Source organism: Salmo salar, chromosome ssa01 (assembly GCF_905237065.1).
Source record: "Salmo salar chromosome ssa01, Ssal_v3.1, whole genome shotgun sequence".
NCBI classification, from domain to species: Eukaryota; Metazoa; Chordata; class Actinopteri; order Salmoniformes; family Salmonidae; genus Salmo; species Salmo salar.
The window spans coordinates 22,883,743-22,910,522 of record NC_059442.1 but is presented as its reverse complement, the minus strand read 5'-3'; the positions used below and the strand labels follow the sequence as shown (position 1 = coordinate 22,910,522).

Sequence of the window (26,780 nt, the reverse complement as noted above, 5' to 3'; positions counted from 1 at the left end):
GAACCAGCCCTGTCTCTCCATCCCCCTGAACCAGCCCTGTCTCCCCATCCCCCTGAACCAGCCCTGTCTCCCCATCCCCTGAACCAGCCCTGTCTCCCCATCCCCCTGAACCAGCCCTGTCTCCCCCATACCCCTGAACCAGCCCTGTCTCCCCATCCCCCTGAACCAGACCTGTCTCCTCCATCCCCCTGAACCAGCCCTGTCTCCCCATCCCCCTGAACCAGCCCTGTCTCCCCATCCCCCTGAACCAGCCCTGTCTCCCCATCCCCCTGAACCAGCCCTGTCTCCCCATCCCCTGAACCAGCCCTGTCTCCCCATCCCCTGAACCAGCCCTGTCTCCCCATCCCCTGAACCAGCCCTGTCTCCTCATCCCCCTGAACCAGCCCTGTCTCCCCATCCCCCTGAACCAGCCCTGTCTCCCCATCCCCTGAACCAGCCCTGTCTCCCCATCCCCTGAACCAGCCCTGTCTCCCATCCCCATCCCCTGAACCAGCCCTGTCTCTCCATCCCCATCCCCTGAACCAGCCCTGTCTCTCCATCCCCATACCCCTGAACCAGCCCTGTCTCCCCATCCCCTGAACCAGCCCAGTCTCTCCATCCCCATACCCCTGAACCAGCCCTGTCTCTCCATCCCCATTCCCCTGAACCAGCCCTGTCTCTCCATCCTACCCCTGAACCAGCCCTGTCTCTCCATCCCCATACCCCTGAACCAGCCCTGTCTCCCCATCCCCCTGAACCAGCCCTGTCTCCCCATCCCCCTGAACCAGCCCTGTCTCCCCATCCCCCTGAACCAGCCCCTGTCTCCCCATCCCCCTGAACCAGCCCTGTCTCCCCATCCCCCTGAACCAGCCCTGTCTCCTCATCCCCATCCCCTGAACCAGCCCTGTCTCCCCATCCCCCCTGAACCAGCCCTGTCTCCCCACCCCCTGAACCAGCCCTGTCTCCCCACCCCCTGAACCAGCCCTGTCTCCCCATCCCCCTGAACCAGCCCTGTCTCCTCATCCCCATACCCCTGAACCAGCCCTGTCTCCCCATCCCCCTGAACCAGCCCTGTCTCCCCACCCCCTGAACCAGCCCTGTCGCCCCATCCCCCTGAACCAGCCCTGTCTCCCCATCCCCCTGAACCAGCCCAGTCTCCTCATCCCCATACCCCTGAACCAGCCCTGTCTCTCCATCCCCCTGAACCAGCCCTGTCTCCCCATCCCCCTGAACCAGCCCAGTCTCCTCATCCCCATACCCCTGAACCAGCCCTGTCTCCCCATCCCCTGAACCAGCCCCTGTCTCCCCATCCCCCTGAACCAGCCCTGTCTCCCCATCCCCCTGAACCAGCCCTGTCTCCCCATCCCCCTGAACCAGCCCAGTCTCCCCATCCCCCTGAACCAGCCCAGTCTCCTCATCCCCATACCACTGAACCAGCCCTGTCTCTCCATCCCCCTGAACCAGCCCTGTCTCCCCATCCCCTGAACCAGCCCTGTCTCCCCATACCCCTGAACCAGCCCTGTCTCCCCATACCCCTGAACCAGCCCTGTCTCTCCATCCCCATCCCCCTGAACCAGCCCTGTCTCTCCATCCCCATACCCCTGAACCAGCCCTGTCTCTCCATCCCCATACCCCTGAACCAGCCCCGTCTCCCCATCCCCCTGAACCAGCCCCGTCTCCCCATCCCCCTGAACCAGCCCCGTCTCCCCATCCCCCTGAACCAGCCCCGTCTCCCCATCCCCCTGAACCAGCCCCGTCTCCCCATCCCCTGAACCAGCCCCGTCTCCCCATCCCCCTGAACCAGCCCTGTCTCCCCATCCCCCTGAACCAGCCCTGTCTCTCCATCCCCATACCCCTGAACCAGCCCTGTCTCCCTATACCCATACCCCTGAACCAGCCCCTGTCTCCCCATCCCCCTGAACCAGCCCTGTCTCCCCATCCCCCTGAACCAGCCCAGTCTCCTCATCCCCATACCCCTGAACCAGCCCCTGTCTCCCTATACCCATACCCCTGAACCAGCCCTGTCTCCCCATCCCCCTGAACCAGCCCTGTCTCCCCATCCCCCTGATCCAGCCCAGTCTCCCCATCCCCCTGAACCAGCCCAGTCTCCCCATCCCCCTGAACCAGCACAGTCTCCCCATCCCCTGAACCAGCACAGTCTCCCCATCCCCCTGAACCAGCCCAGTCTCCCCATCCCCTGAACCAGCCCAGTCTCCCCATCCCCCTGAACCAGACCCGTCTCCCCATTCCCCTGAACCAGCCCCTGTCTCCCCATCCCCCTGAACCAGCCCCTGTCTCCCCATCCCCCTGAACCAGCCCTGTCTCCCCATCCCCCTGAACCAGCCCTGTCTCCCCATCCCCCTGAACCAGCCCCTGTCTCCCCATCCCCCTGAACCAGCCCTGTCTCCCCATCCCCCTGAACCAGCCCTGTCTCTCCATCCCCATACCCCTGAACCAGCCCTGTCTCCGCATCCCCCTGAACCAGCCCCGTCTCCCCATCCCCCTGAACCAGCCCTGTCTCCCCATCCCCCTGAACCAGCCCTGTCTCCCCATCCCCCCCCTGAACCAGCCCTGTCTCCCCATCCCCCTGAACCAGCCCTGTCTCTCCATCCCCCTGAACCAGCCCTGTCTCCCCATCCCCCTGAACCAGCCCTGTCTCCCCATCCCCTGAACCAGCCCTGTCTCTCCATCCCCCTGAACCAGCCCTGTCTCCCCATCCCCCTGAACCAGCCCTGTCTCCCCATACCCCTGAACCAGCCCTGTCGCCCCATCCCCTGAACCAGCCCTGTCTCCGCATCCCCCTGAACCAGCCCCGTCTCCCCATCCCCCTGAACCAGCCCAGTCTCCCCATCCCCCTGAACCAGCCCAGTCTCCCCATCCCCCTGAACCAGCCCTGTCTCCCCATCCCCCCCTGAACCAGCCCTGTCTCCCCATCCCCCTGAACCAGCCCTGTCTCCGCATCCCCCTGAACCAGCCCCGTCTCCCCATCCCCTGAACCAGCCCAGTCTCCCCATCCCCCTGAACCAGCCCAGTCTCCCCATCCCCCTGAACCAGCCCAGTCTCCCCATCCCCTGAACCAGCCCAGTCTCCTCATCCCCATACCCCTGAACCAGCCCTGTCTCTCCATCCCCCTGAACCAGCCCTGTCTCCCCATCCCCTGAACCAGCCCTGTCTCCCCATACCCCTGAACCAGCCCCTGTCTCCCCATACCCCTGAACCAGCCCTGTCTCCACATACCCCTGAACCAGCCCAGTCTCCCCATCCCCCTGAACCAGCCCAGTCTCCCCATCCCCCTGAACCAGCCCAGTCTCCTCATCCCCATACCCCTGAACCAGCCCCTGTCTCTCCATCCCCCCTGAACCAGCCCTGTCTCCCCATCCCCCTGAACCAGCCCTGTCTCCCCATACCCCTGAACCAGCCCTGTCTCCCCATACCCCTGAACCAGCCCTGTCTCCACATACCCCTGAACCAGCCCTGTCTCCACATACCCCTGAACCAGCCCTGTCTCTCCATCCCCATCCCCCTGAACCAGCCCTGTCTCCCCATCCCCCTGAACCAGCCCTGTCTCCCCATCCCCCTGAACCAGCCCTGTCTCCCCATCCCCCTGAACCAGCCCAGTCTCCTCATCCCCATACCCCTGAACCAGCCCTGTCTCCCCATACCCCTGAACCAGCCCTGTCTCCCCATCCCCCTGAACCAGCCCTGTCTCCCCATCCCCCTGAACCAGCCCTGTCTCCCCATCCCCCTGAACCAGCCCTGTCTCCCCATCCCCCTGAACCAGCCCTGTCTCCCCATCCCCTGATCCAGCCCAGTCTCCCCATCCCCCTGAACCAGCCCAGTCTCCCCATCCCCCTGAACCAGCCCAGTCTCCCCATCCCCTGAACCAGCCCAGTCTCCCCATCCCCCTGAACCAGCCCAGTCTCCCCATCCCCTGAACCAGCCCAGTCTCCCCATCCCCCTGAACCAGCCCAGTCTCCTCATCCCCATACCCCTGAACCAGCCCTGTCTCTCCATCCCCCTGAACCAGCCCTGTCTCCCCATCCCCCTGAACCAGCCCTGTCTCCCCATACCCCTGAACCAGCCCTGTCTCCCCATACCCCTGAACCAGCCCTGTCTCCCCATCCCCCTGAACCAGCCCAGTCTCCTCATCCCCATACCCCTGAACCAGCCCTGTCTCTCCATCCCCCTGAACCAGCCCTGTCTCCCCATCCCCCTGAACCAGACCTGTCTCCCCATACCCCTGAACCAGCCCTGTCTCCCCATCCCCATAACCCTGAACCAGCCCTGTCTCCCTATACCCATACCCCTGAACCAGCCCTGTCTCCCCATCCCCATCCCCATGAACCAGCCCTGTCTCCCCATCCCCATCCCCATGAACCAGCCCTGTCTCCCCATCCCCCTGAACCAGCCCTGTCTCCCCATCCCCATCCCCTGAACCAGCCCTGTCTCCCCATCCCCATACCCCTGAACCAGCCCTGTCTCCCCATCCCCCTGAACCAGCCCTGTCTCCCCATACCCCTGAACCAGCCCTGTCTCTCCATCCCCCTGAACCAGCCCTGTCTCCCCATCCCCCTGAACCAGCCCTGTCTCCCCATCCCCCTGAACCAGCCCTGTCTCCCCATCCCCCTGAACCAGCCCTGTCTCCCCATCCCCTGAACCAGCCCTGTCTCCCCATCCCCCTGAACCAGCCCAGTCTCCCCATCCCCCTGAACCAGCCCAGTCTCCCCATCCCCCTGAACCAGCCCAGTCTCCCCATCCCCCTGAACCAGCCCTGTCTCCCCATCCCCCTGAACCAGCCCTGTCTCACCATCCCCCTGAACCAGCCCTGTCTCCCCATCCCCCTGAACCAGCCCAGTCTCCTCATCCCCATACCCCTGAACCAGCCCTGTCTCTCCATCCCCATACCCCTGAACCAGCCCTGTCTCCCTATACCCATACCCCTGAACCAGCCCTGTCTCCCTATACCCATACCCCTGAACCAGCCCTGTCTCCCCATTCCCCTGAACCAGCCCTGTCTCCCTATACCCATCCCCTGAACCAGCCCTGTCTCTCCATCCCCCTGAACCAGCCCTGTCTCTCCATCCCCATACCCCTGAACCAGCCCTGTCTCCCCATCCCCATCCCCCTGAACCAGCCCTGTCTCCCCATCCCCATACCCCTGAACCAGCCCTGTCTCCCCATCCCCATACCCCTGAACCAGCCCTGTCTCCCCATCCCCCTGAACCAGCCCTGTCTCCCCATCCCCCTGAACCAGCCCCGTCTCCCCATCCCCCTGAACCAGCCCTGTCTCCCCATCCCCCTGAACCAGCCCTGTCTCCCCATCCCCCTGAACCAGCCCTGTCTCCCCATCCCCCTGAACCAGCCCTGTCTCCCCATCCCCCTGATCCAGCCCAGTCTCCTCATCCCCATCCCCCTGAACCAGCCCTGTCTCCCCATCCCCCTGAACCAGCCCTGTCTCCCCATCCCCCTGAACCAGCCCTGTCTCCCCATCCCCTGAACCAGCCCTGTCTCCCCATCCCCCTGAACCAGCCCTGTCTCCCCATACCCCTGAACCAGCCCTGTCTCTCCATCCCCATCCCCTGAACCAGCCCTGTCTCTCCATCCCCATCCCCCTGAACCAGCCCTGTCTCCCCATCCCCCTGAACCAGCCCTCCCTGTCTCCCCATCCCCTGAACCAGCCCCGTCTCCCCATCCCCCTGAACCAGCCCTGTCTCCCCATCCCCTGAACCAGCCCAGTCTCCCCATCCCCCTGAACCAGCCCAGTCTCCCCATCCCCCTGAACCAGCCCAGTCTCCCCATCCCCCTGAACCAGCCCAGTCTCCCCATCCCCCTGAACCAGCCCAGTCTCCCCATCCCCCTGAACCAGCCCCGTCTCCCCATCCCCCTGAACCAGCCCTGTCTCCCCATCCCCCTGAACCAGCCCTGTCTCTCCATCCCCATACCCCTGAACCAGCCCTGTCTCCCTATACCCATACCCCTGAACCAGCCCTGTCTCTCCATACCCCTGAACCAGCCCTGTCTCCCTATACCCATCCCCCTGAACCAGCCCTGTCTCTCCATCCCCATACCCCTGAACCAGCCCTGTCTCCCCATCCCCATACCCCTGAACCAGCCCTGTCTCCCCATCCCCATACCCCTGAACCAGCCCTGTCTCCCCATCCCCATGAACCAGCCCTGTCTCCCCATCCCCATCCCCCTGAACCAGCCCTGTCTCCCCATCCCCCTGAACCAGCCCTGTCTCCCCATCCCCATCCCCCTGAACCAGCCCTGTCTCCCCATCCCCATCCCCATGAACCAGCCCTGTCTCCCCATCCCCATCCCCATGAACCAGCCCTGTCTCCCCATCCCCATACCCCTGAACCAGCCCTGTCTCCCTATCCCCATACCCCTGAACCAGCCCTGTCTCCCCATCCCCATCCCCATGAACCAGCCCTGTCTCCCCATCCCCCTGAACCAGCCCTGTCTCCCCATCCCCTGAACCAGCCCAGTCTCCCCATCCCCCTGAACCAGCCCAGTCTCCCCATCCCCTGAACCAGCCCAGTCTCCCCATCCCCCTGAACCAGCCCTGTCTCTCCATCCCCCTGAACCAGCCCTGTCTCCCCATACCCCTGAACCAGCCCTGTCTCCCATCCCCATCCCCCTGAACCAGCCCTGTCTCCCCATCCCCATCCCCTGAACCAGCCCTGTCTCCCCATCCCCCTGAACCAGCCCTGTCCCCTGTCTCCCCATCCCCTGAACCAGCCCCGTCTCCCCATCCCCCTGAACCAGCCCTGTCTCCCCATCCCCCTGAACCAGCCCAGTCTCCCCATCCCCTGAACCAGCCCAGTCTCCCCATCCCCCTGAACCAGCCCAGTCTCCCCATCCCCTGAACCAGCCCTGTCTCCTCATCCCCATACCCCTGAACCAGCCCTGTCTCTCCATCCCCCTGAACCAGCCCTGTCTCCCCATCCCCCTGAACCAGCCCTGTCTCCCCATACCCCTGAACCAGCCCTGTCTCCCCATACCCCTGAACCAGCCCTGTCTCCACATACCCCTGAACCAGCCCTGTCTCTCCATCCCCATCCCCCTGAACCAGCCCTGTCTCTCCATCCCCATACCCCTGAACCAGCCCTGTCTCCCCATCCCCCTGAACCAGCCCTGTCTCCCCATCCCCCTGAACCAGCCCAGTCTCTCCATCCCCATCCCCCTGAACCAGCCCTGTCTCCCCATCCCCCTGAACCAGCAATGTCTCCCCATCCCCCTGAACCAGCCCTGTCTCCCCATCCCCCTGAACCAGCCCTGTCTCCCCATCCCCCTGAACCAGCCCTGTCTCCCCATCCCCCTGAACCAGCCCTGTCTCTCCATCCCCCTGAACCAGCCCCTGTCTCCCCATCCCCCTGAACCAGCCCTGTCTCCCCATCCCCCTGAACCAGCCCTGTCTCCCCATCCCCCTGAACCAGCCCTGTCTCCCCATCCCCCTGAACCAGCCCTGTCTCCCCATCCCCCTGAACCAGCCCTGTCTCCCCATCCCCCTGAACCAGCCCTGTCTCCCCATCCCCCTGAACCAGCCCTGTCTCTCCATCCCCCCTGAACCAGCCCTGTCTCCCCATCCCCCTGAACCAGCCCTGTCTCCCCATCCCCCTGAACCAGCCCTGTCGCCCCATCCCCCTGAACCAGCCCTGTCTCCGCATCCCCCTGAACCAGCCCCGTCTCCCCATCCCCCTGAACCAGCCCAGTCTCCCCATCCCCCTGAACCAGCCCAGTCTCCCCATCCCCTGAACCAGCCCTGTCTCCCCATCCCCCCTGAACCAGCCCTGTCTCCCCATCCCCCTGAACCAGCCCTGTCTCCGCATCCCCCTGAACCAGCCCCGTCTCCGCATCCCCCTGAACCAGCCCCGTCTCCCCATCCCCCTGAACCAGCCCAGTCTCCCCATCCCCCTGAACCAGCCCAGTCTCCCCATCCCCTGAACCAGCCCAGTCTCCCCATCCCCTGAACCAGCCCAGTCTCCCCATCCCCCTGAACCAGCCCAGTCTCCTCATCCCCATACCCCTGAACCAGCCCTGTCTCTCCATCCCCCTGAACCAGCCCTGTCTCCCCATCCCCCTGAACCAGACCTGTCTCCCCATACCCCTGAACCAGCCCTGTCTCCACATACCCCTGAACCAGCCCTGTCTCCACATACCCCTGAACCAGCCCTGTCTCCCCATACCCCTGAACCAGCCCTGTCTCTCCATCCCCATCCCCCTGAACCAGCCCTGTCTCCACATCCCCTGAACCAGCCCTGTCTCTCATCCCCATCCCCCTGAACCAGCCCTGTCTCCCCATCCCCTGAACCAGCCCAGTCTCCTATCCCCATACCCCTGAACCAGCCCTGTCTCCCCATCCCCCTGAACCAGCCCTGTCTCCGCATCCCCCTGAACCAGCCCCGTCTCCCCATCCCCCTGAACCAGCCCAGTCTCCCCATCCCCCTGAACCAGCCCAGTCTCCCCATCCCCCTGAACCAGCCCTGTCTCCCCATCCCCCTGAACCAGCCCAGTCTCCCCATCCCCCTGAACCAGCCCAGTCTCCCCATCCCCCTGAACCAGCCCAGTCTCCCCATCCCCCTGAACCAGCCCAGTCTCCCCATCCCCCTGAACCAGCCCAGTCTCCCCATCCCCCTGAACCAGCCCAGTCTCCCCATCCCCCTGAACCAGCCCAGTCTCCTCATCCCCATACCCCTGAACCAGCCCTGTCTCTCCATCCCCTGAACCAGCCCTGTCTCCCCATCCCCCTGAACCAGCCCTGTCTCCCCATACCCCTGAACCAGCCCTGTCTCCCCATACCCCTGAACCAGCCCTGTCTCCCCATCCCCTGAACCAGCCCAGTCTCCTCATCCCCATACCCCTGAACCAGCCCTGTCTCTCCATCCCCCTGAACCAGCCCTGTCTCCCCATCCCCCTGAACCAGACCTGTCTCCCCATACCCCTGAACCAGACCTGTCTCCCCATCCCCATAACCCTGAACCAGCCCTGTCTCCCTATACCCATACCCCTGAACCAGCCCTGTCTCCCCATCCCCATCCCCATGAACCAGCCCTGTCTCCCCATCCCCATCCCCATGAACCAGCCCTGTCTCCCCATCCCCCTGAACCAGCCCTGTCTCCCCATCCCCATACCCCTGAACCAGCCCTGTCTCCCCATCCCCATACCCCTGAACCAGCCCTGTCTCCCCATCCCCCTGAACCAGCCCTGTCTCCCCATACCCCTGAACCAGCCCTGTCTCTCCATCCCCCTGAACCAGCCCTGTCTCCCCATCCCCCTGAACCAGCCCTGTCTCCCCATCCCCCTGAACCAGCCCTGTCTCCCCATCCCCCTGAACCAGCCCAGTCTCCCCATCCCCCTGAACCAGCCCAGTCTCCCCATCCCCCTGAACCAGCCCAGTCTCCCCATCCCCCTGAACCAGCCCAGTCTCCCCATCCCCCTGAACCAGCCCAGTCTCCTCATCCCCCTGAACCAGCCCTGTCTCCCCATCCCCCTGAACCAGCCCTGTCTCCCCATCCCCCTGAACCAGCCCTGTCTCCCCATCCCCCTGAACCAGCCCAGTCTCCTCATCCCCATACCCCTGAACCAGCCCTGTCTCTCCATCCCCATACCCCTGAACCAGCCCTGTCTCCCTATACCCATACCCCTGAACCAGCCCTGTCTCCCTATACCCATACCCCTGAACCAGCCCTGTCTCCCCATCCCCCTGAACCAGCCCTGTCTCCCTATACCCATCCCCCTGAACCAGCCCTGTCTCTCCATCCCCCTGAACCAGCCCTGTCTCTCCATCCCCATACCCCTGAACCAGCCCTGTCTCCCCATCCCCATCCCCCTGAACCAGCCCTGTCTCCCCATCCCCATACCCCTGAACCAGCCCTGTCTCCCCATCCCCATACCCCTGAACCAGCCCTGTCTCCCCATCCCCATCCCCCTGAACCAGCCCTGTCTCCCCATCCCCATCCCCCTGAACCAGCCCTGTCTCCCCATCCCCATCCCCATGAACCAGCCCTGTCTCCCCATCCCCATAACCCTGAACCAGCCCTGTCTCCCTATACCCATACCCCTGAACCAGCCCTGTCTCCCCATCCCCATACCCCTGAACCAGCCCTGTCTCCCCATCCCCATGAACCAGCCCTGTCTCCCCATCCCCATAACCCTGAACCAGCCCTGTCTCCCCATCCCCATACCCCTGAACCAGCCCTGTCTCCCCATCCCCATACCCCTGAACCAGCCCTGTCTCCCCATCCCCCTGAACCAGCCCTGTCTCCCTATACCCCTGAACCATCCCTGTCTCCCCATCCCCATACCCCTGAACCAGCCCTGTCTCCCTATACCAGCCCTGTCTCCCCATCCCCCTGAACCAGCCCTGTCTCCCCATCCCCCTGAACCAGCCCTGTCTCCCCATCCCCATACCCCTGAACCAGCCCTGTCTCCCTATACCCCTGAACCAGCCCTGTCTCCCCATCCCCCTGAACCAGCCCTGTCTCCCCATCCCCATACCCCTGAACCAGCCCTGTCTCCCCATACCCCTGAACCAGCCCTGTCTCCCCATACCCCTGAACCAGCCCTGTCTCCCCATCCCCCTGAACCAGCCCTGTCTCCCTATACCCCTGAACCATCCCTGTCTCCCCATCCCCATACCCCTGAACCAGCCCTGTCTCCCTATACCAGCCCTGTCTCCCCATCCCCCTGAACCAGCCCTGTCTCCCCATCCCCATACCCCTGAACCAGCCCTGTCTCCCTATACCCCTGAACCAGCCCTGTCTCCCCATCCCCCTGAACCAGCCCTGTCTCCCCATCCCCATACCCCTGAACCAGCCCTGTCTCCCCATCCCCATACCCCTGAACCAGCCCTGTCTCCCCATACCCCTGAACCAGCCCTGTCTCCCCATACCCCTGAACCAGCCCTGTCTCCCCATCCCCATACCCCTGAACCAGCCCTACTCCCAACTGAAGAAGGAGGTGAGCAGCATTGTGTTGAATGACATGTCAGTTTGCATAATTGCAGGTACTGCAATGCATTGAGGACAGGAATGTAATTCTCCTGTCAGGAAAAATCTCACTTGACACAGAGGCAGCCAATATCAGAGCCTTAAAGGAAGAGATGCAGGCTCTGAGAGTTGGATGGAAATCTCTCCTGTCTGTGGAAACACTGACTGCTACGCAAATGGATGTTGCACCTCAATTTAGCAAGGAACACAGCCGCCAGAGGAAAAGGAAGAGATTCCATGATGAGACCTCTGAAGAGGAGACAGCTCAGGACAGTGCAGCAGCGGTGTTTCAGAACACAGTGTTTTTACTGCTATGGACAACATTATAAGTGACTTGGACACTAGGTTCCACAACACTGCAAAAAATTGTAGAATCATATTTTGCTGTTCTGAAAGTTGGGCAGATTAGTGAGGATAAAGTCCCTTCTGTGTGCCAACCACTGATCATGAAGTATTCCAGAGATCTTACACCTGAGTTTCAACATGAAGTAAGACACCTGAACACTGGATATGCTGACACTTTTCCCCTTAACTTGTCCCCTCTTGGTCTCCTGAACACTGTATATGCTGCCACTTTCCCCCCTAACTTGTCCCCTCTTGGTCTCCTGAACACTGTATATGCTGCCACTTTCCCCCCTAACTTGTCCCCTCTTGGTCTCCTGAACACTGTATATGCTGCCACTTTACCCCCTAACTTGTCCCCTCTTGGTCTCCTGAACACTGTATATGCTGCCACTTTACCCCCTAACTTGTCCCCTCTTGGTCTCCTGAATGCAATTTGTAAGATGCAGCTGCAAAGCATTTCTGGAGAAGTGTGCATTGCTTTACATATATTTTGCACACTGCCTGTGACTGTTGCTGGTGGCGAGAGAGCTTTCAGTAAGATAAAACTGATAAAAAAACTATTTGGAGGTCCACTATGTCCCAGGACAGGCTTTGCAGTCTTGCCATGCTGTCCATTGAAAGTCAGTTAGCTAGAAAGCTGGACTTCAAAGACTTGATCAGTGACTTTGCTAGCAAGGCGGCTCGGCGCTGGGCTCTTGGTGAGTAAGGCTGAGCAAGGGCCAGTGATAACTGTTAAATGGCATGACGATGGATATTGGATCACTACACACATGATGCCCACAGGCTGAGAACAAGACTGAGAACAAGATATATCTCAAAGTAATGGCTGGATTGCCATTAAATTAGTTATGCACAATCAAGACCCCAAGTGGAAGAAACCTATTGATTTGGTGACCTCTTGACCTTTCCTCCAGCGCCACCATCAGGCCTTTTCATTTCCATTTTGTTTTCCATTTCCACTTTTCCAGCTGCTTATTTTCTAGTTGGTATGTATACTTAGTTCAACAATCTGCTGCTGGTTTTATTATTTGGTTTGTTATATCATTCTATAGATGATAATGTTCATTTATTTTAATTGAAGTGGTTAATGTATATTTAAGTAATATTTATTTTAAGTTATTCATTAATGTTAAGAGAATTTTAACATTCAAATAAATTACATTTAGACTGTAAAAGATAGCCTTTAGCACATTTCTTATAGAGGGTATCAGTCTTGCATCAAATAGTGAATTCCACAATATGCAGAATGTTGCATGCATGTCTGCACAGTGTTATATTTTCACAGCTCACGGTCAGTAAATATCCTACAGTAAATAATGGACTACAAGAGTGTTGCAAGGCTGCAAAGCCTTAAAGCTTTGAACGGGTTGATTGGGTTCTGGAGGTGTGTGGTTACAGCAGTTGCGCAGGGTTGGTGTGGCCTGTGGTGGTGGGGCCCAATGTGACATCTTTTCATGGAGCCCAAAATCCCTGGCGGCACTCCTTGTGTGTGTGTGTGTGTGTGTGTGTGTGTGTGTGTGTGTGTGTGTGTGTGTGTGTGTGTGTGTGTATGTGTGCCACAGAACTGACACAGAAACATGTTGACATTGGCCAATGACATTTGACAGGAACAACGGAGATTATCTGCTGTTCTTTTGTGCTTAGTGTTGAGCCTTTCACCAGCACCTGGGCTAACACACACATGACCTTCTTTTATATAGACTCACTGTGGAGTCTACAGAGAGGCTGGTCTACAGCTGGTAGGGTGGCAAATCTATCAAACACCAGAGTGTCATAGAGGGATTCAACAGATCTGTATTTGGGCCACATTTGGCACTGGCAAAATGTCACTTCATTATAGTAACGTGTGTGTTCACCTGTGGCTTTCTGTCGGACATTGTTGCGGGCCTTCTCCACGCCAGGGGCCCCTGAGGTGGTAGCGCTGCGGAACCTCATGGGCTCCTGGACCCCCTGCTGGTCTCCCTGGTTCCTCCAGCTCAGAGAGAAGGACCTGGCCACCGCTGCTGCCTTCTGGGAGTGCTGGACCGCTCCTGAGAGAGAGACAGACAGCGAGAGAGAGACAGACAGCGAGAGAGAGACAGACAGCGAGAGAGAGACAGACAGCGAGAGAGAGACAGACAGCGAGAGAGAGACAGACAGGGAGAGAGAGACAGACAGCGAGAGAGAGACAGACAGCGAGAGAGAGACAGACAGACAAATAATATCAATAGAAAATAAAAAAGCGAAACTGAATCTTGAGTTCTACCATTGCTGCTATCTGAACTGAGGCTTATACTGCATTACCCACCGCTATCCCTCCTTCACTCCCTCCTTCACTCCCACCCTTGCTCTCTCTCCCTCTCTCTCCCTCTCTCTCGCTCTCTCTCGCTCTCTCTCGCTCCCTGCCTCCTTACCCCGTCCCCTCTGTTTCTTCTCCTTCTGTTCGCTGAGTTTGTCCAGGGGCAGGTTGCTCATGTCCAGGCCGTAAACGGAGCGAGCCAGGACAGCGGTCAGAGAATCCATGATGCTGGCCCACTCTGTCACCAGCTCCTCCCAGCCTGTCAGAGACGACAGCACAGACAGCAGCTCGTCCCATAGCTCCCGAGAGATGAACACACACAGGTTGGCCCGTACCCACGCCACGATGATCGTCTGGGGGAGGATGTACAGGGGCACACAAAACATATCTCATTAATCATCAGGGCAAGACAGCTGGTTCTCATTGGCTTGGAATCAAAACACTAACTACTAACAAGCCATTATAGCTGCAACATCAGTCGTTTTTTCTCTGTAATACTTAGCTAGCCCAGATCGTTATGAGGTTGGGAGATTGGGAACCTAACTACCCAGAAGCCATTTCAGGCTGTCAAGTTAGAGAAGCTAGCAGAAAAGCATATTTCGTTTCTTTAAAAAAAGAATCACCAGTCAAGAGGATACAGAAGGCTCAAGAGGAATGCTTAAATATGCAGAAAAACACACTTATTTTAATGTTGTTTTTTTACATAGAATTAAACATAATGATTATGTCTCTATATTGCAGGAAAAAGCCGTTTCACGTGTTTGAAAAATGCTAAATTCTCCAACAGTCCCCCTCTGGACCACCCCCAGCAATCTTCACGTACCTTGTGCCGTCTCAGACTTTTGGGGTGCATGATGCCCCTGAACATTACCACATTATATTATCATCATGGGCAACAACCATTTCCTGTAGCTTAGTAGGACTTCCTCTAACAGAGGTATCAGAACAACTAACAGTAAGAGAGGATATAGGAGCCATAGAATGATCCCCAAACAGACTGACCCTGAAGAGGATGGCAGCCAGGCTCTCAGCGAAGGGGTCTTTTCTTTGGTTCTCCTGAGGCCTCTTCATCACCGCCTCAGTGATCCTCAGCAGCACCTGTAGCATCTGCTGCCTACACACACACACCAGGACGGACACACACACACACACCAGGACGGACACACACCAGGACGGACACACACACACACACACACACACACACACACACACACACACACACACACACACACACACACACACACACACACACACACACACACACACACACACACACACACACACACACACACACACACACACACACACACACACACACACACCAGGGGACACCCCCCACAGAGGGCATCAGTCCATCATCGTCCATCAGTAGATGAGTATACAACCGTGTGACTGTCCAGGTCTGTCTGGTAATAATACAGTCCTTCAGGTACAAGCAACAGCTTGGTTTACAATGTTTGCATTAAACGAGTGAGTGTACACAATACACAGTCTATAGCCTTTACACTGTGGCACTGTTTAGTTTATATCAGTAGGTGTATGAGGTGCTGACTGCCGTACCATGTCTGTGTGTTCATGGTGTGCTCCATGATCACGTGGCGGTAGATGCTCAGCACCCCCTTGCACACCTCCACCTGGTTGTCCAGTAGTTTGGGCACGTCCTGGCACGGCTCCAGTAGAAACACATTGGCAGAGTTGGTCAGGAACACCTGGGGAAAGAGCAACGACATAAACTATGGTCAGGGTTGACGAGATACAAACACATTGCTGGCCACAGAGGTCAAACAGAGGTGATAAAAGACAGAGGACACATTCACACTCTTAAAACACACACACGCACCACACACACATACCTGCAGGGTGGGCTGGATGCCAGCCTTGATGTCTCTGTTCTGTTCCTCGGTGAGACAGCCCCGGCTGATGGCACTGCTGAAAGAGTACGTCCTGCCCCAACTGGACGAACGCTTGTGACTTTTCAACACCTGCCGGAGGACACGACCATCCAGTCAGCACGTGAGTATGAAAGTGATTGTGTTTCTCAATGACAATTTCAGTGCGTGTGTCCACTGACTTGTTGTGCGTGTGTGTGTGTGTGTGTGTTTGCTTGTGTCATTGACATTACCGGTGTGTGTGTGTTGTCAGTCTCAGTGATGAGCAGCTGCTCAGGGTTCTCCTCCACCTCGGCCTGTCTGCTCTTCTCTGGCTCCGTCATGAAGCCTGGCTTCTCCTGCAGGATCCACTTCCTGTACACCTTGATCACCTTCCGGGTCGCTGACGTCTCACAGGAGGGCAACAGGAAGGCCTTGAGCAGGACGATCCAGACAGTTATTAAACAGTATTATACATGAGAAAATAAAAGCCAGATGTGTTGGATAATGAATACATTTATATTCAGGATCATGAGAGCAATAAGGTGTTTGTTAAATGGCATAAAGCAGATGTGGTTGCTAAGGACAAACGTTCCAATTCTTTATTTAATTTGCTCCAACTAAGATGACAGCGTTGATGTAGTGAGAGGGTCTTTCCACTAGAGAGCAGTACAATACAACTAATAACATAACATGGTCTCCTTTCAGCATCATGTTTAAAAGCTAGCAGAGTATGAGAGGAAATCAGCTTCACAACTAAAACTACCCTTGCAAGAGAAAAGCATAGTTTATACGCTCATTGAATCACATGGAATCTCTTCGCCATCATCTCTCTGTGGGCTGTACCTGGTGGAAGACCTCGTTGACGAAGTTGATGTTGTCCCTTGTGGACAGCAGGATGCCGTGCACCATGTCGTAGACGCTGCGGTGCTCCTCGTCGATGCTGCACAGGCTGGAGTCGCTGGGGCGCCGGTCAGATAGTGTGCTACTGTTAGAGTGGCTCTTCTCTGGCTCTGTGGGGCCGTTGGGCTCCCCCTCACTACCACCACGGTCTTTATCCCTCTCCTTCTCCTGACTGCTACTGCCTGCAGTCACAGTCTGAATATACGGCCAGGGTTTGGACAGAGTACCAGTGAGAGGTAGAGAGGGTTTAGGGCTGGATTCCAGTATAAATTATAAAAACTAACACAAACACAAAAGTAACCGTTGTTAAACAAAAATTATTCCAAACCTCTCCTTCGAATTGACCATTCAATCTTTTCTGCATGGTGTCAAACTGAACCTGGGTGACAGTACAGTGTACGACAGTGGACCTACCTGGATGAGTTTGGGGATGACCTCGTTCGTCCCGTTCTTGGCGCTGGGGGTGCTGATGTACTTCTTGTCCAGGAAGAAGGTGACCAGCCAGGTGATAAAGGCCACACGGGGAGCTAGGTACTGGTCCCTCGTACAGAACGTGCTCTCGTTATTACGGGTCACTGGGACATACAGAGGCTTTGGTCTGTGGTGGGGGAGGTCTGGGGAAGAGGAGAGACAGAGACAGAGAAAGACAGAGAGAGAAAGACAGAGAGAGAGAGGAGACAGAGACAGAGAGACACAGAGAGACACAGAGAGACACAGAGAGACAGAGAGAGACAGAGAGACAGAGATAGACAGAGAGACAGAGATAGACAGAGAGACAGAGATACACAGAGAGCGAGAGGTCAGAAAGGGAGGGGGATAAAGAGACAGAAAGTGGGTGGATAATTTCACAAGATTCAAATGCACTGCTCTCTTTGGTTTCACTGTCAGCTAAGACTGGCCATCATATGAACATTTTTAATTCAGCCCAGAAAGTCATTGACCTGAATGTACCATGATAATTACAGTGAACCACAGCCTCATGGACCAGGTTATTGTGTCAAAGGATTTTAATTACTATAATTCATCATGAAACCCCCTTTTAAACATGGCTTCAATACCTTTGAAATAACTGGCAATTAGCCCAAAAAATGGATGTAATTCACCCTTAGACAAGAGAATACATCATTACAACAGGGGAGATGGAGAAAAGCTTCAGGTTCATGACAAGACATCTAAATGGCCTAACTCAGGAATATATGTGTATTTACTGTAGTAATTAGCTTGTGAGTCAAGTTTTGGATTTGGTCAAGGCCTGTTGCTGCAATTACACAACAGAAGTGGTTCAGAGGAAGATGATACTCCACCCCCGTCCAAAGCGGTTTCTAAGGAGGGTAACTAATATCCTATTTGCGACACGCAAAAAAAAAAAAAAAGCAATATGTGAGAAAGAGAGTAAAGTTACACATGAAGCATCTCAACAGAAGTGCAAATGGTCCCATATTCACATGACAGTATAATAGACTGCTCATGGTAAAGGGAAAACCCACACTCACCCAGACTCAGACTCAGACACCTACCTAAAAGTGGCTTGTAGAGGTTGGTGAGCTTGGTGAAGGAGGGGAAGAGGTGAGGAAGGTAGTACTTCTTGAACAGACTGAAGAGAAACCTGAAGCCGGTGTCCTGGTTGTCTTTGTTCCTCCACTCTAAACTAGACGCCTTTCGGACACAAAGAGACACACCGAGTCACTACTCAGCCAGACAAGAGTCCCAGACAAGCTCTGTACTGGATCCCTTACTTTGTTTTACAGTAAAGACCTAATTTAATTGGATCATGCATTTTGAAAGTATTCGACCAGGGCCACATTCAGATTCAGCCAGTGTTGTCTAGATAGGACTGTTTTGTAGCTGGAGCCTCACCTGGACAACCATGAACTTGAGCAGGGTTTGGAGGATGTAGCAGGTCTGGTCGTCTGCCAGCTTCTCCCCTGGCACAGCTGGCACCAGTGGGGTGATCTCCTCAGGCACCACCTTGGCTGTTGTGGGAAAGAGAGCAAGAGGGAAAGAGAGAGAGGGAAAGAGAGCGAGAGGGAAAGAGAGAGAGGGAAAGAGAGCAAGAGGGAAAGAGAGAGAAAGAGAGAGTGAGAGGGAAAGAGAGCGAGAGGGAAAGAGAGCGATAGACACACACTGATGAACACTATATTACTAATAACAAAACAGTTGTAAACTTTCTGAGGAGTGAGGACAACCTTCATCTGACCCCAGCAGCCTACTTCATGAAATAATCAGTGTAATTCCCCAGGACCCAGACAATTACAGTCAACAGTACCAGCTCAATTTGCACAACTTCCAGTTGGTACTGAAATAGGACTTGAAAACAAGCTGGGACACATTCAGCTGTAGAGGCAGGGGACCAGAAGATGGAGGGGTGGGGGGGGGGGGGCACTAAGGAGGTTTGAGTGTTTGTGTGACGTTGAGGGGTCTCACCATCGGGTGGGTTGGAGAAAGGGTTGTAGATGATGGTATCCAGGGTACAGGGTCCTCTGGTGGAGGGCACGGCAGGGAAGCCTGGCACCAGGCAGGCGAAGATGAGGAACTGCTCCTCTGCACAGTTATTCTGCAGGGCCTGCAGCCACAGCAGGAACAGACGAATTCCCTCACATCTGATCTGCAGGCAGGAGGACAGGGGACAGGTTACTATACACAGAACAGGATCAGACTGCTCCGTGTCCTTCACAGTCATGTAGGAGAAAAATGTAAGGGTTTGTGTGAGAAAACTCACAACAATTCTTACCTTGAATGAGTTTCCAGTGTGCAAAAGCTTTTTCAGAATAGAACCTGAAACAGAAAGCGAGCAACCATGAACAGAACAATCCTGACACCAACAGAACAGATATATCTTCCACCTGATGTGTCCTAGAGATGCTAGACATTGCTCTGCACATTGAACATCCACATCGATGGGGCTGTAGTGGAGCAGGTCGAGAGATTAGAGTTCCTCTGTGTCCACATCACTAAGGCTCTATCATGGTCCACACACACCAACACAGTCGTGAAGAAGGCACAACAACGCCTCTTCCCCCCAGGACTCTGAAAAGATTTGTCATGGGCCCTCAGATCCTCAAAAAGTTCTACAGCTGCAGCATTGAGAGCATCTTGACTGGCTACATCACCGCTTGGTATGACAACTGCTTGGCACCCAACCGCAAGGCGCTACAGAGGGTGGTGTGTACGGCCTAGTGCGTCACTGGGGCAGAGCTCCCTGCCATCCAGGACCTCTATTCCAGCGCAGGGCTCTACGCTGATCTTTTTGTTTTTTACAAGGAGCACGTGTGCGCCTAAGTTGCACACAAAGAAATTTAGGAGCACAATGAAAAATATTTGAGGCAACTAGCTATTTTCTTTGTAGCAATGGTGCACGGTCATGAATCTGCGCTCAGTGTACTCTCCACGGTACTCAGGGGCTGCTGTACAGTGAAACTGCAGCAATCATCATCTCGTAGATTTTTTTGGTGCACTGGTGGTCCTAATGAAAATGTGAGTTCGCACAGCAAAATATTTAGGCGCATATGCGAGTAAAATGGTCGCACTGTAGAGCCCTGAGGCTGTGTCAGAAGAAGGCCCCCAAAAAATTGTCCAAGATTCCAGCCACCCAAGCTATAGACTGTTCTCTCTTCTACAGCATGACAAGCAGTACCTGTGCACCAAGTCTGGAACCAACAGCACCCTGAACAGCTTCTACCACCAAGCCATAAGACTGCTGAATAGCTAATCAAATGGCTACCTGGACTACCTGCATTGACTCTTTTTTGCACTAACTTTCGTACACTGACTATGCACACACACTAGACTCTACCCAAACACTCACACACACACACTGCTACTTACTGTCTATTATCTATCCTGTTGCTTAGTCACTTCACCCCTTCTACATGTACATAACTACCTCAATTGCCTAGTACCCTGCACAATGACTCAGTACTGGTACTTCCTGTATATAGCCATGTTATTACCTAGTACCCTGCACAATGACTCAGTACTGATACTTCCTGTATATAGCCATGTTATTACCTAGTACCCTGCACAACGACTCAGTACTGGTACTTCCATACATACATACATACATACATACATACATGAAGGAAACATTTTGGCATTTGCTGTATGATTGATGAGAAACTCCATATTGCAAATGTACGGTCCCTTACTAGACGTCCGCGAATGTTTGTAAAATTCGCCGGCGGCGGTGGGCCGTGCACCGGGGCCAGATCTTCCGGGAAGTCATCGAACAAAGTCTCTCGGACATTTGGTTTCCGTTTTATAAAATGTTCAAATTTTGGTCATTTTTCCGCTGTCCCGGAAAATACCACCAGATGGCGAATGTAATCATATTGCAAATGTACAAAACATCACCAATCACGACATGGCCTTTTCTCCTAAACGGAAAAGACTTCTAAGACGAAACTTGGTGAGCATAGGTTTGGCATAATGGGCAGTTAGCCCTGAACAAGATGGCGTCGAGGCCTCAACGCTTTTTGAGTTAAGGCAATTTTTCTGGGATTAAAGGTCAAAAACGAAAATAGAGCGCTAATTTGACCGCTTCACGTCAAAGTACATAAACCTACGGTGTCAGGAAAAAAAGAACCAGACATTTATCTATCATAATTTAAGAGAAATCGTACAATGTAGAATTGGTGATGCTCAAAGAAATTTAACATTTAACATTTAAGTCATTTAGCAGACGCTCTTATCCAGAGCGACTTACAAATTGGTGCATTCACCTTATAATATCCAGTGGAACAACCACTTTACAATAGTGGATCTAAATGTTTTAAGGGGGGGGGTTTAGAAGGATTACTTTATCCTATCCTAGGTATTCCTTAAAGAGGTGGGGTTTCAGGTGTCTCCGGAAGGTGGTGATTGACTCCGCTGTCCTGGCGTCGTGAGGGAGCTTGTTCCACCATTGGGGTGCCAGAGCAGCGAACAGTTTTGACTGAGCTGAGCGGGAACTGTGCTTCCTCAGAGGTAGGGAGGCGAGCAGGCCAGAGGTGGATGAACGCAGTGCCCTTGTTTGAGTGTAGGGCCTGATCAGAGCCTGAAGGTACGGAGGTGCCGTTCCCCTCACAGCTCCGTAGGCAAGCACCATGGTCTTGTAACGGATGCGAGCTTCGACTGGAAGCCAGTGGAGAGAGCGGAGTGTGTTTTTCCCCAAAAAAGACCCAGTTGCGGCATGTTCAGACGAATCCGTTAAGGTTGGTTTCGGAACTCTACGTGATTTCTGTGATTTTCTGAAATAACACTCCATCATTCAACTCTCTATAAATAAGTCAGTTCTTAACGTAAAGACTTAAAACTCAAAATTCTGTAAGAGCCTACCCCAAGGAGGATATGTGTTCACTTTCAGCTTCCTGTGTCAAGCGGAAGTACCTTAAATTGGGGTCATAGGGGCTGTTATGAACAGTTAACTTCTCTAGGGCCGGCGGGACGAAATCGTCCCACCTACGTAACAGCCAGTGGAATCCTGTGGCGCGTTATTCAAATACCTTAGAAATGCTATTACTTCAATTTCTCAAACATATGACTATTTTACACCATTTTAAAGACAAGACTCTCGTTAATCTAACCACACTGTCCGATTTCAAAAAGGCTTTACAACGAAAGCAAAACATTAGATTATGTCCGCAGAGTACCCAGCCAGAAATAATCAGACACCCATTTTTCAAGCTAGCATATAATGTCACAAAAACCCAGAAGACAGCTAAATGCAGCACTAACCTTTGATGATCTTCATCAGATGACACACCTAGGACATTATGTTATACAATACATGCATGTTTTGTTCAATCAAGTTCATATTTATATCAAAAACCAGCTTTTTACATTAGCATGTGACGTTCAGAACTAGCATACTCCCCGCAAACTTCCGGTGAATTTACTAAATTACTCACGATAAACGTTCACAAAAAACATAACAATTATTTAAAGAATTATAGATACAGAACTCTTCTATGCACTCGATATGTACGATTTTAAAATAGCTTTTCGGTGAAAGCACATTTTGCAATATTCTAAGTAGATAGCCGGGCATCACAGGGCTAGCTATTTAGACACCCAGCAAGTTTAGCACTCACCAAAGTCAGATTTACTATAAGAAAAATGTTATTACCTTTGGTGTTCTTCGTCAGAATGCACTCCCAGGACTTCTACTTCAATAACAAATGTTGGTTTGGTCCCAAATAATCCATTGTTATATCCAAATAGCGGCGTTTTGTTCGTGCGTTCAAGACACTATCCGAAAGGGTAAAGAAGGGTGACAAGCATGGCGCATTTCGTGACAAAAAAATTCTAAATATTCCATTACCGTACTTCGAAGCATGTCAACCGCTGTTTAAAATCCATTTTTATGCCATTTTTCTCATAAAAAAGCGATAATATTCCGACCGGGAATCTGCATTTAGGTAAACAGACGAAAGAAAATAAAGCATGGGGTCGACTGGGGCACGCGCCTAAGCCCATTGTCCTCTGATCGGCCACTTGCCAAAAGCGTAAATGTGTTTCAGCCTGGGGTTGCCTCGATATCATTCAGCTTTTTCCCGGGCTCTGAGAGCCTATGGGAGCCGTAGGAAGTGTCACGTTACAGCAAAGATCCTCAGTCTTCAATAAAAAGAGCCAAGATGAACAACAACTTGTCAGACAGGCCACTTCCTGTAAGGAATCTTCTCAGGTTTTTGCCTGCCATATGAGTTCTGTTATACTCACAGACACCATTCAAACAGGTTCATATTATATTATTTTAAACAGCGGTTGACATGCTTCGAAGTACGGTAATGGAATATTTAGAATTTTATTGTCACGAATTGCGCCATGCGCGCGACACTTCTTTACTATTTCGGATAGTGTCTGGAACGCACGAACAAAACGCCGCTATTCGGATATAACGATGGATTATTTTGGACCAAACCAACATTTGTTATTGAAGTAGCAGTCCTGGGTGTGCATTCTGACGAAGACAACAAAAGGTAATCAAACTTTTATAATAGTAAATATGATTATGGTGAGTGCTAAACTTGCCGGGTGTCTAAATAGCGAGCCCGTGATGCCTGGGCTATGTACTTAGAATATTGCAAAATGTGCTTTCACCAAAAAGCTATTTTAAAATCGGACATATCGAGTGCATAGAGGAGGTCTGTATCTATAATTCTTAAAATAATTGTTATGCTTTTTGTGAACGTTTATCGTGAGTAATTTAGTAAAATGTTAGCGAATTCCCCGGAAGTTTGCGGGGGTATGCTAGTTCTGAACGTCACATGCTAATGTAAAAAGCTGGTTTTTGATATAAATATGAACTTGATTGAACAAAACATGCATGTATTGTATAACATAATGTCCTAGGGTTGTCATCTGATGAAGATCATCAAAGGTGAGTGCTGCATTTAGCTGTCTTCTGGGTTTTGGTGACATTATATGCTGGCTTGAAAAATGGGTGTCTGATTATTTCTGGCTTGGTACTCTGCTGACATAATCTAATGTTTTGCTTTCGTTGTAAAGCCTTTTTGAAATCGGACAGTGTGGTTAGATTAACGAGAGTCTTGTCTTTAAATAGCTGTAAAATAGTCATATGTTTGAGAAATTGAAGTAATAGGATTTTTAAGGTTTTGAAAATCGCGCCACAGGCTGCAAGTGGCTGTTACGTAGGTGGGACGAATTCGTCCCGCCTAGCCCAGAGAGGTTAAACAGAAGGGGCTGGGAATTTTGGGCCTGCTCTGAAATATGTGATAGTTGGCTTCTAAACGAGTTGCAAAAAGTGGGTGTGGTGTCAGTTTGTATCAGTATGATATCTAATTGACTGATGGACAGTGACTTGCTGACTGACTTTTGTCCATTTGCAATATGTTTAAACAGTCATAGACCATCACCAAATTGACATTCTGAAATCAACACCAACGAGCGATGGAGAGGAACCAGAATCACTGCCCGGCCATCCCGAGTTAATCGGGCCAGTCAATTTCGCATTCCTGCAGTATTTTTGAGCATGTCAAATTCGTGATGGTAAATGCCCATTGTAACATATTGCAAATGGACAGTACATTTGCAATATGATTCAACAGTGAAAAAACGTCACCAAATGGACATGATGAAATCAACACAACGAGCGATGGAGAGGAACCACTATCACTGCCCGGCCATCCCGAGTGCACCGGGCCAGTCAATTTTGCATTTCTGCAGTATTTTTGAGCATGTAAAATTCGTGATGGTAAATGCCCATTGAAACATATTGCAAATGGACAGCCGTGCACCTGGTGATTGGAATGGGTTACCAGAAGCACATTTTGAAATTTGTTTTTAATGCCTTTAGGGTGAAGCAAGGGACCTACGGTTGGGCCGGGAGCACCCCCCACCCGGGCCCATCCAATAGGGGGCGCCCCTGGTCATTTTGGACGTTTTTCAAAAAATCGTTAAAAAAACAACAGAGTCCCAATTCTCCCTCTTCATACATGACAAATAGACCATCTAGGTTGATTCATGGATTAACATAGTGCTATATATCATTTGGGCAGTATACATGCCATTTGTACATGGTTCACTGACTTTTGGGTTTGGAAACCGACTTCCTATGATTGTACATGGCAAATGGACATAACATCCTGATTTGGCACTTTCAATACTTTCATATTGCATTTGGACATTTCTTATGGCATTTGGCAATGGTTCACTGAATTTTGACTTCGACTTTTGACTTCCTATGAAATCATATTGGAATTGGACAAAACATATGCCTTATTAACAAGTAAAACAAAAAAAATGACAATCAAATATGACAAAAGTATGTTCATTATGTTCATAAAGTTCTTATACATGTATAATTGACCCCCTTAATTTTTTTTTTAAGAATTTCAACAGTCCAGAAAGCACTTTTTTAAGGGGGTGATACGTTTTTGATTTTCTTTTCAAATGTTCAAAATTTGACCCTTGGGTCTTGACTTGATGTGCATTTGCAATATGAAAATTTACGGTGCAGCGCGCTCACCATCTATCGGATTTTTGCTATATGTTTTGAATGAAACGGCGTCCAAATGAGTGGTATTGTACATCGTGTATATGTTTCGTACGGTGCCAATAAGATCCCATTCATTTTTGTCCATTTCAGGGGGGTGTTCCCTTACTGTATATAGCCATGTTATTACCTAGTACCCTGCACAATGACTCAGTACTGATACTTCCTGTATATAGCCATGTTATTACCTAGTACACTACACAACAACTCGGTACTGGTACTTCCTGTATATAGCCATGTTATTACCTAGTACCCTGCACAACAACTCGGTACTGGTACTTCCTGTATATAGCCATGTTATTACCTAGTACCCTGCACAACAACTCAATACTGATACTTCCTGTATATTATTTTGACTCGTTATTGTTATTCCTTTTTCACTGTGTATGTATTCCTCGTTTCACTATTTCTATTATTTATTTATTTTAATCTTTAACTCTGGATATCATAAGGTGAATGCACCAATTTGTAAGTCGCTCTGGATAAGAGCGTCTGCTAAATGACGTAAATGTAAATTTAAACTCTGCATTGTTGGAAAAGGACCCGTAAGTAAGCATTTCACTGTTGGTCTACACCTGTTGTTTACAAAGCATGTGACAAATACAATTAGATTTTAGCTACAGTTAACACAGAGAGAAGAAAGTCTGTCTGTTCCATCAATACATATTGACCTTGGGGGTGGTGATAAACCAGTCAGGGAGGGAAGGCTGCTCATTCTCCTGATGAAAATGAACATCAATTGCCTGGTGTGCATTTATGAAGCCAATCAGGTCTGTGGTAATCAAATGAGACAATACTCTGATTGCTAAATGCCTGGTTCGACACTCATCAGGTTAAATCAATGACGTTCCCTGTGTTGGCTAAATGAAGAAAGAAAAAATTGCTCCAAGAGATTGGAAATGAGAGGGAAGGAGAGAGAGAGAGAGAGAGAGAGAGAGAGAGAGAGAGAGAGAGAGAGAGAGAGAGAGAGAGAGAGAGAGGAAGATGGATCGAGATCAATTTTCTACCAGGTAATGGTCTGTGTAAATGCTTGTTTCACTCGTGGAGGGATCACTGAAACACACCACCGGGGCCTGTCTTACTGGATCTGACTGTAGGAGTTCCACAGCTCCCGGTCGTCCTCTCTAATTATAATCATTGTCATCTACCCACTGTGGGCAGTAGGGTCAATAGTAGGCAGTTGTCTAGGTGAGAGGTGACTCCTTAAAGCGGGAATCCATAATGGTGAAACTGCCAGGTCCATTTGGAATATTTAAATCAAATCTAATTTAATTTTTCACATGCTTTGCAAACAGGTGTAGACGAACAGTGAAATGCTTACATACGGGTCCTTCCCAACAATGCTGAGAGAAAGAAAATAGAGAAATAACAGAAAAGTAAAACACATTAATAAAAGTAGTAATAAATACACAATGAGTAATGAT

The 26,780-nt window shown here is 52.6% G+C and overlaps 1 protein-coding gene across 8 annotated transcripts in view; it reads right to left on the bottom strand.

Moving 5' to 3' along the window:
* Positions 1-26,780, bottom strand: part of LOC106577869 (ral GTPase-activating protein subunit alpha-2) — a 214,124-nt gene that overhangs the window by 112,016 nt on the left and 75,328 nt on the right. For all 8 annotated transcript variants that reach the window (XR_006769181.1, XR_006769182.1, XM_014156423.2 and 5 more), the window contains exons 5-16: positions 19,096-19,139; positions 18,789-18,969; positions 18,222-18,337; positions 17,882-18,020; positions 16,779-16,978; positions 16,308-16,559; positions 15,716-15,895; positions 15,447-15,575; positions 15,154-15,302; positions 14,596-14,707; positions 13,709-13,946; positions 13,172-13,345 (exon numbers count right to left, since the gene is read on the bottom strand). Coding sequence is in view for 6 of the 8 variants with exons in the window: in XM_014156423.2 (XP_014011898.2) it covers positions 13,172-13,345; positions 13,709-13,946; positions 14,596-14,707; positions 15,154-15,302; positions 15,447-15,575; positions 15,716-15,895; positions 16,308-16,559; positions 16,779-16,978; positions 17,882-18,020; positions 18,222-18,337; positions 18,789-18,969; positions 19,096-19,139 (1,914 nt within the window). In the remaining 2 variants the exon portion in view is untranslated. The remainder of the gene's footprint in view (positions 1-13,171; positions 13,346-13,708; positions 13,947-14,595; positions 14,708-15,153; positions 15,303-15,446; positions 15,576-15,715; positions 15,896-16,307; positions 16,560-16,778; positions 16,979-17,881; positions 18,021-18,221; positions 18,338-18,788; positions 18,970-19,095; positions 19,140-26,780) is intronic.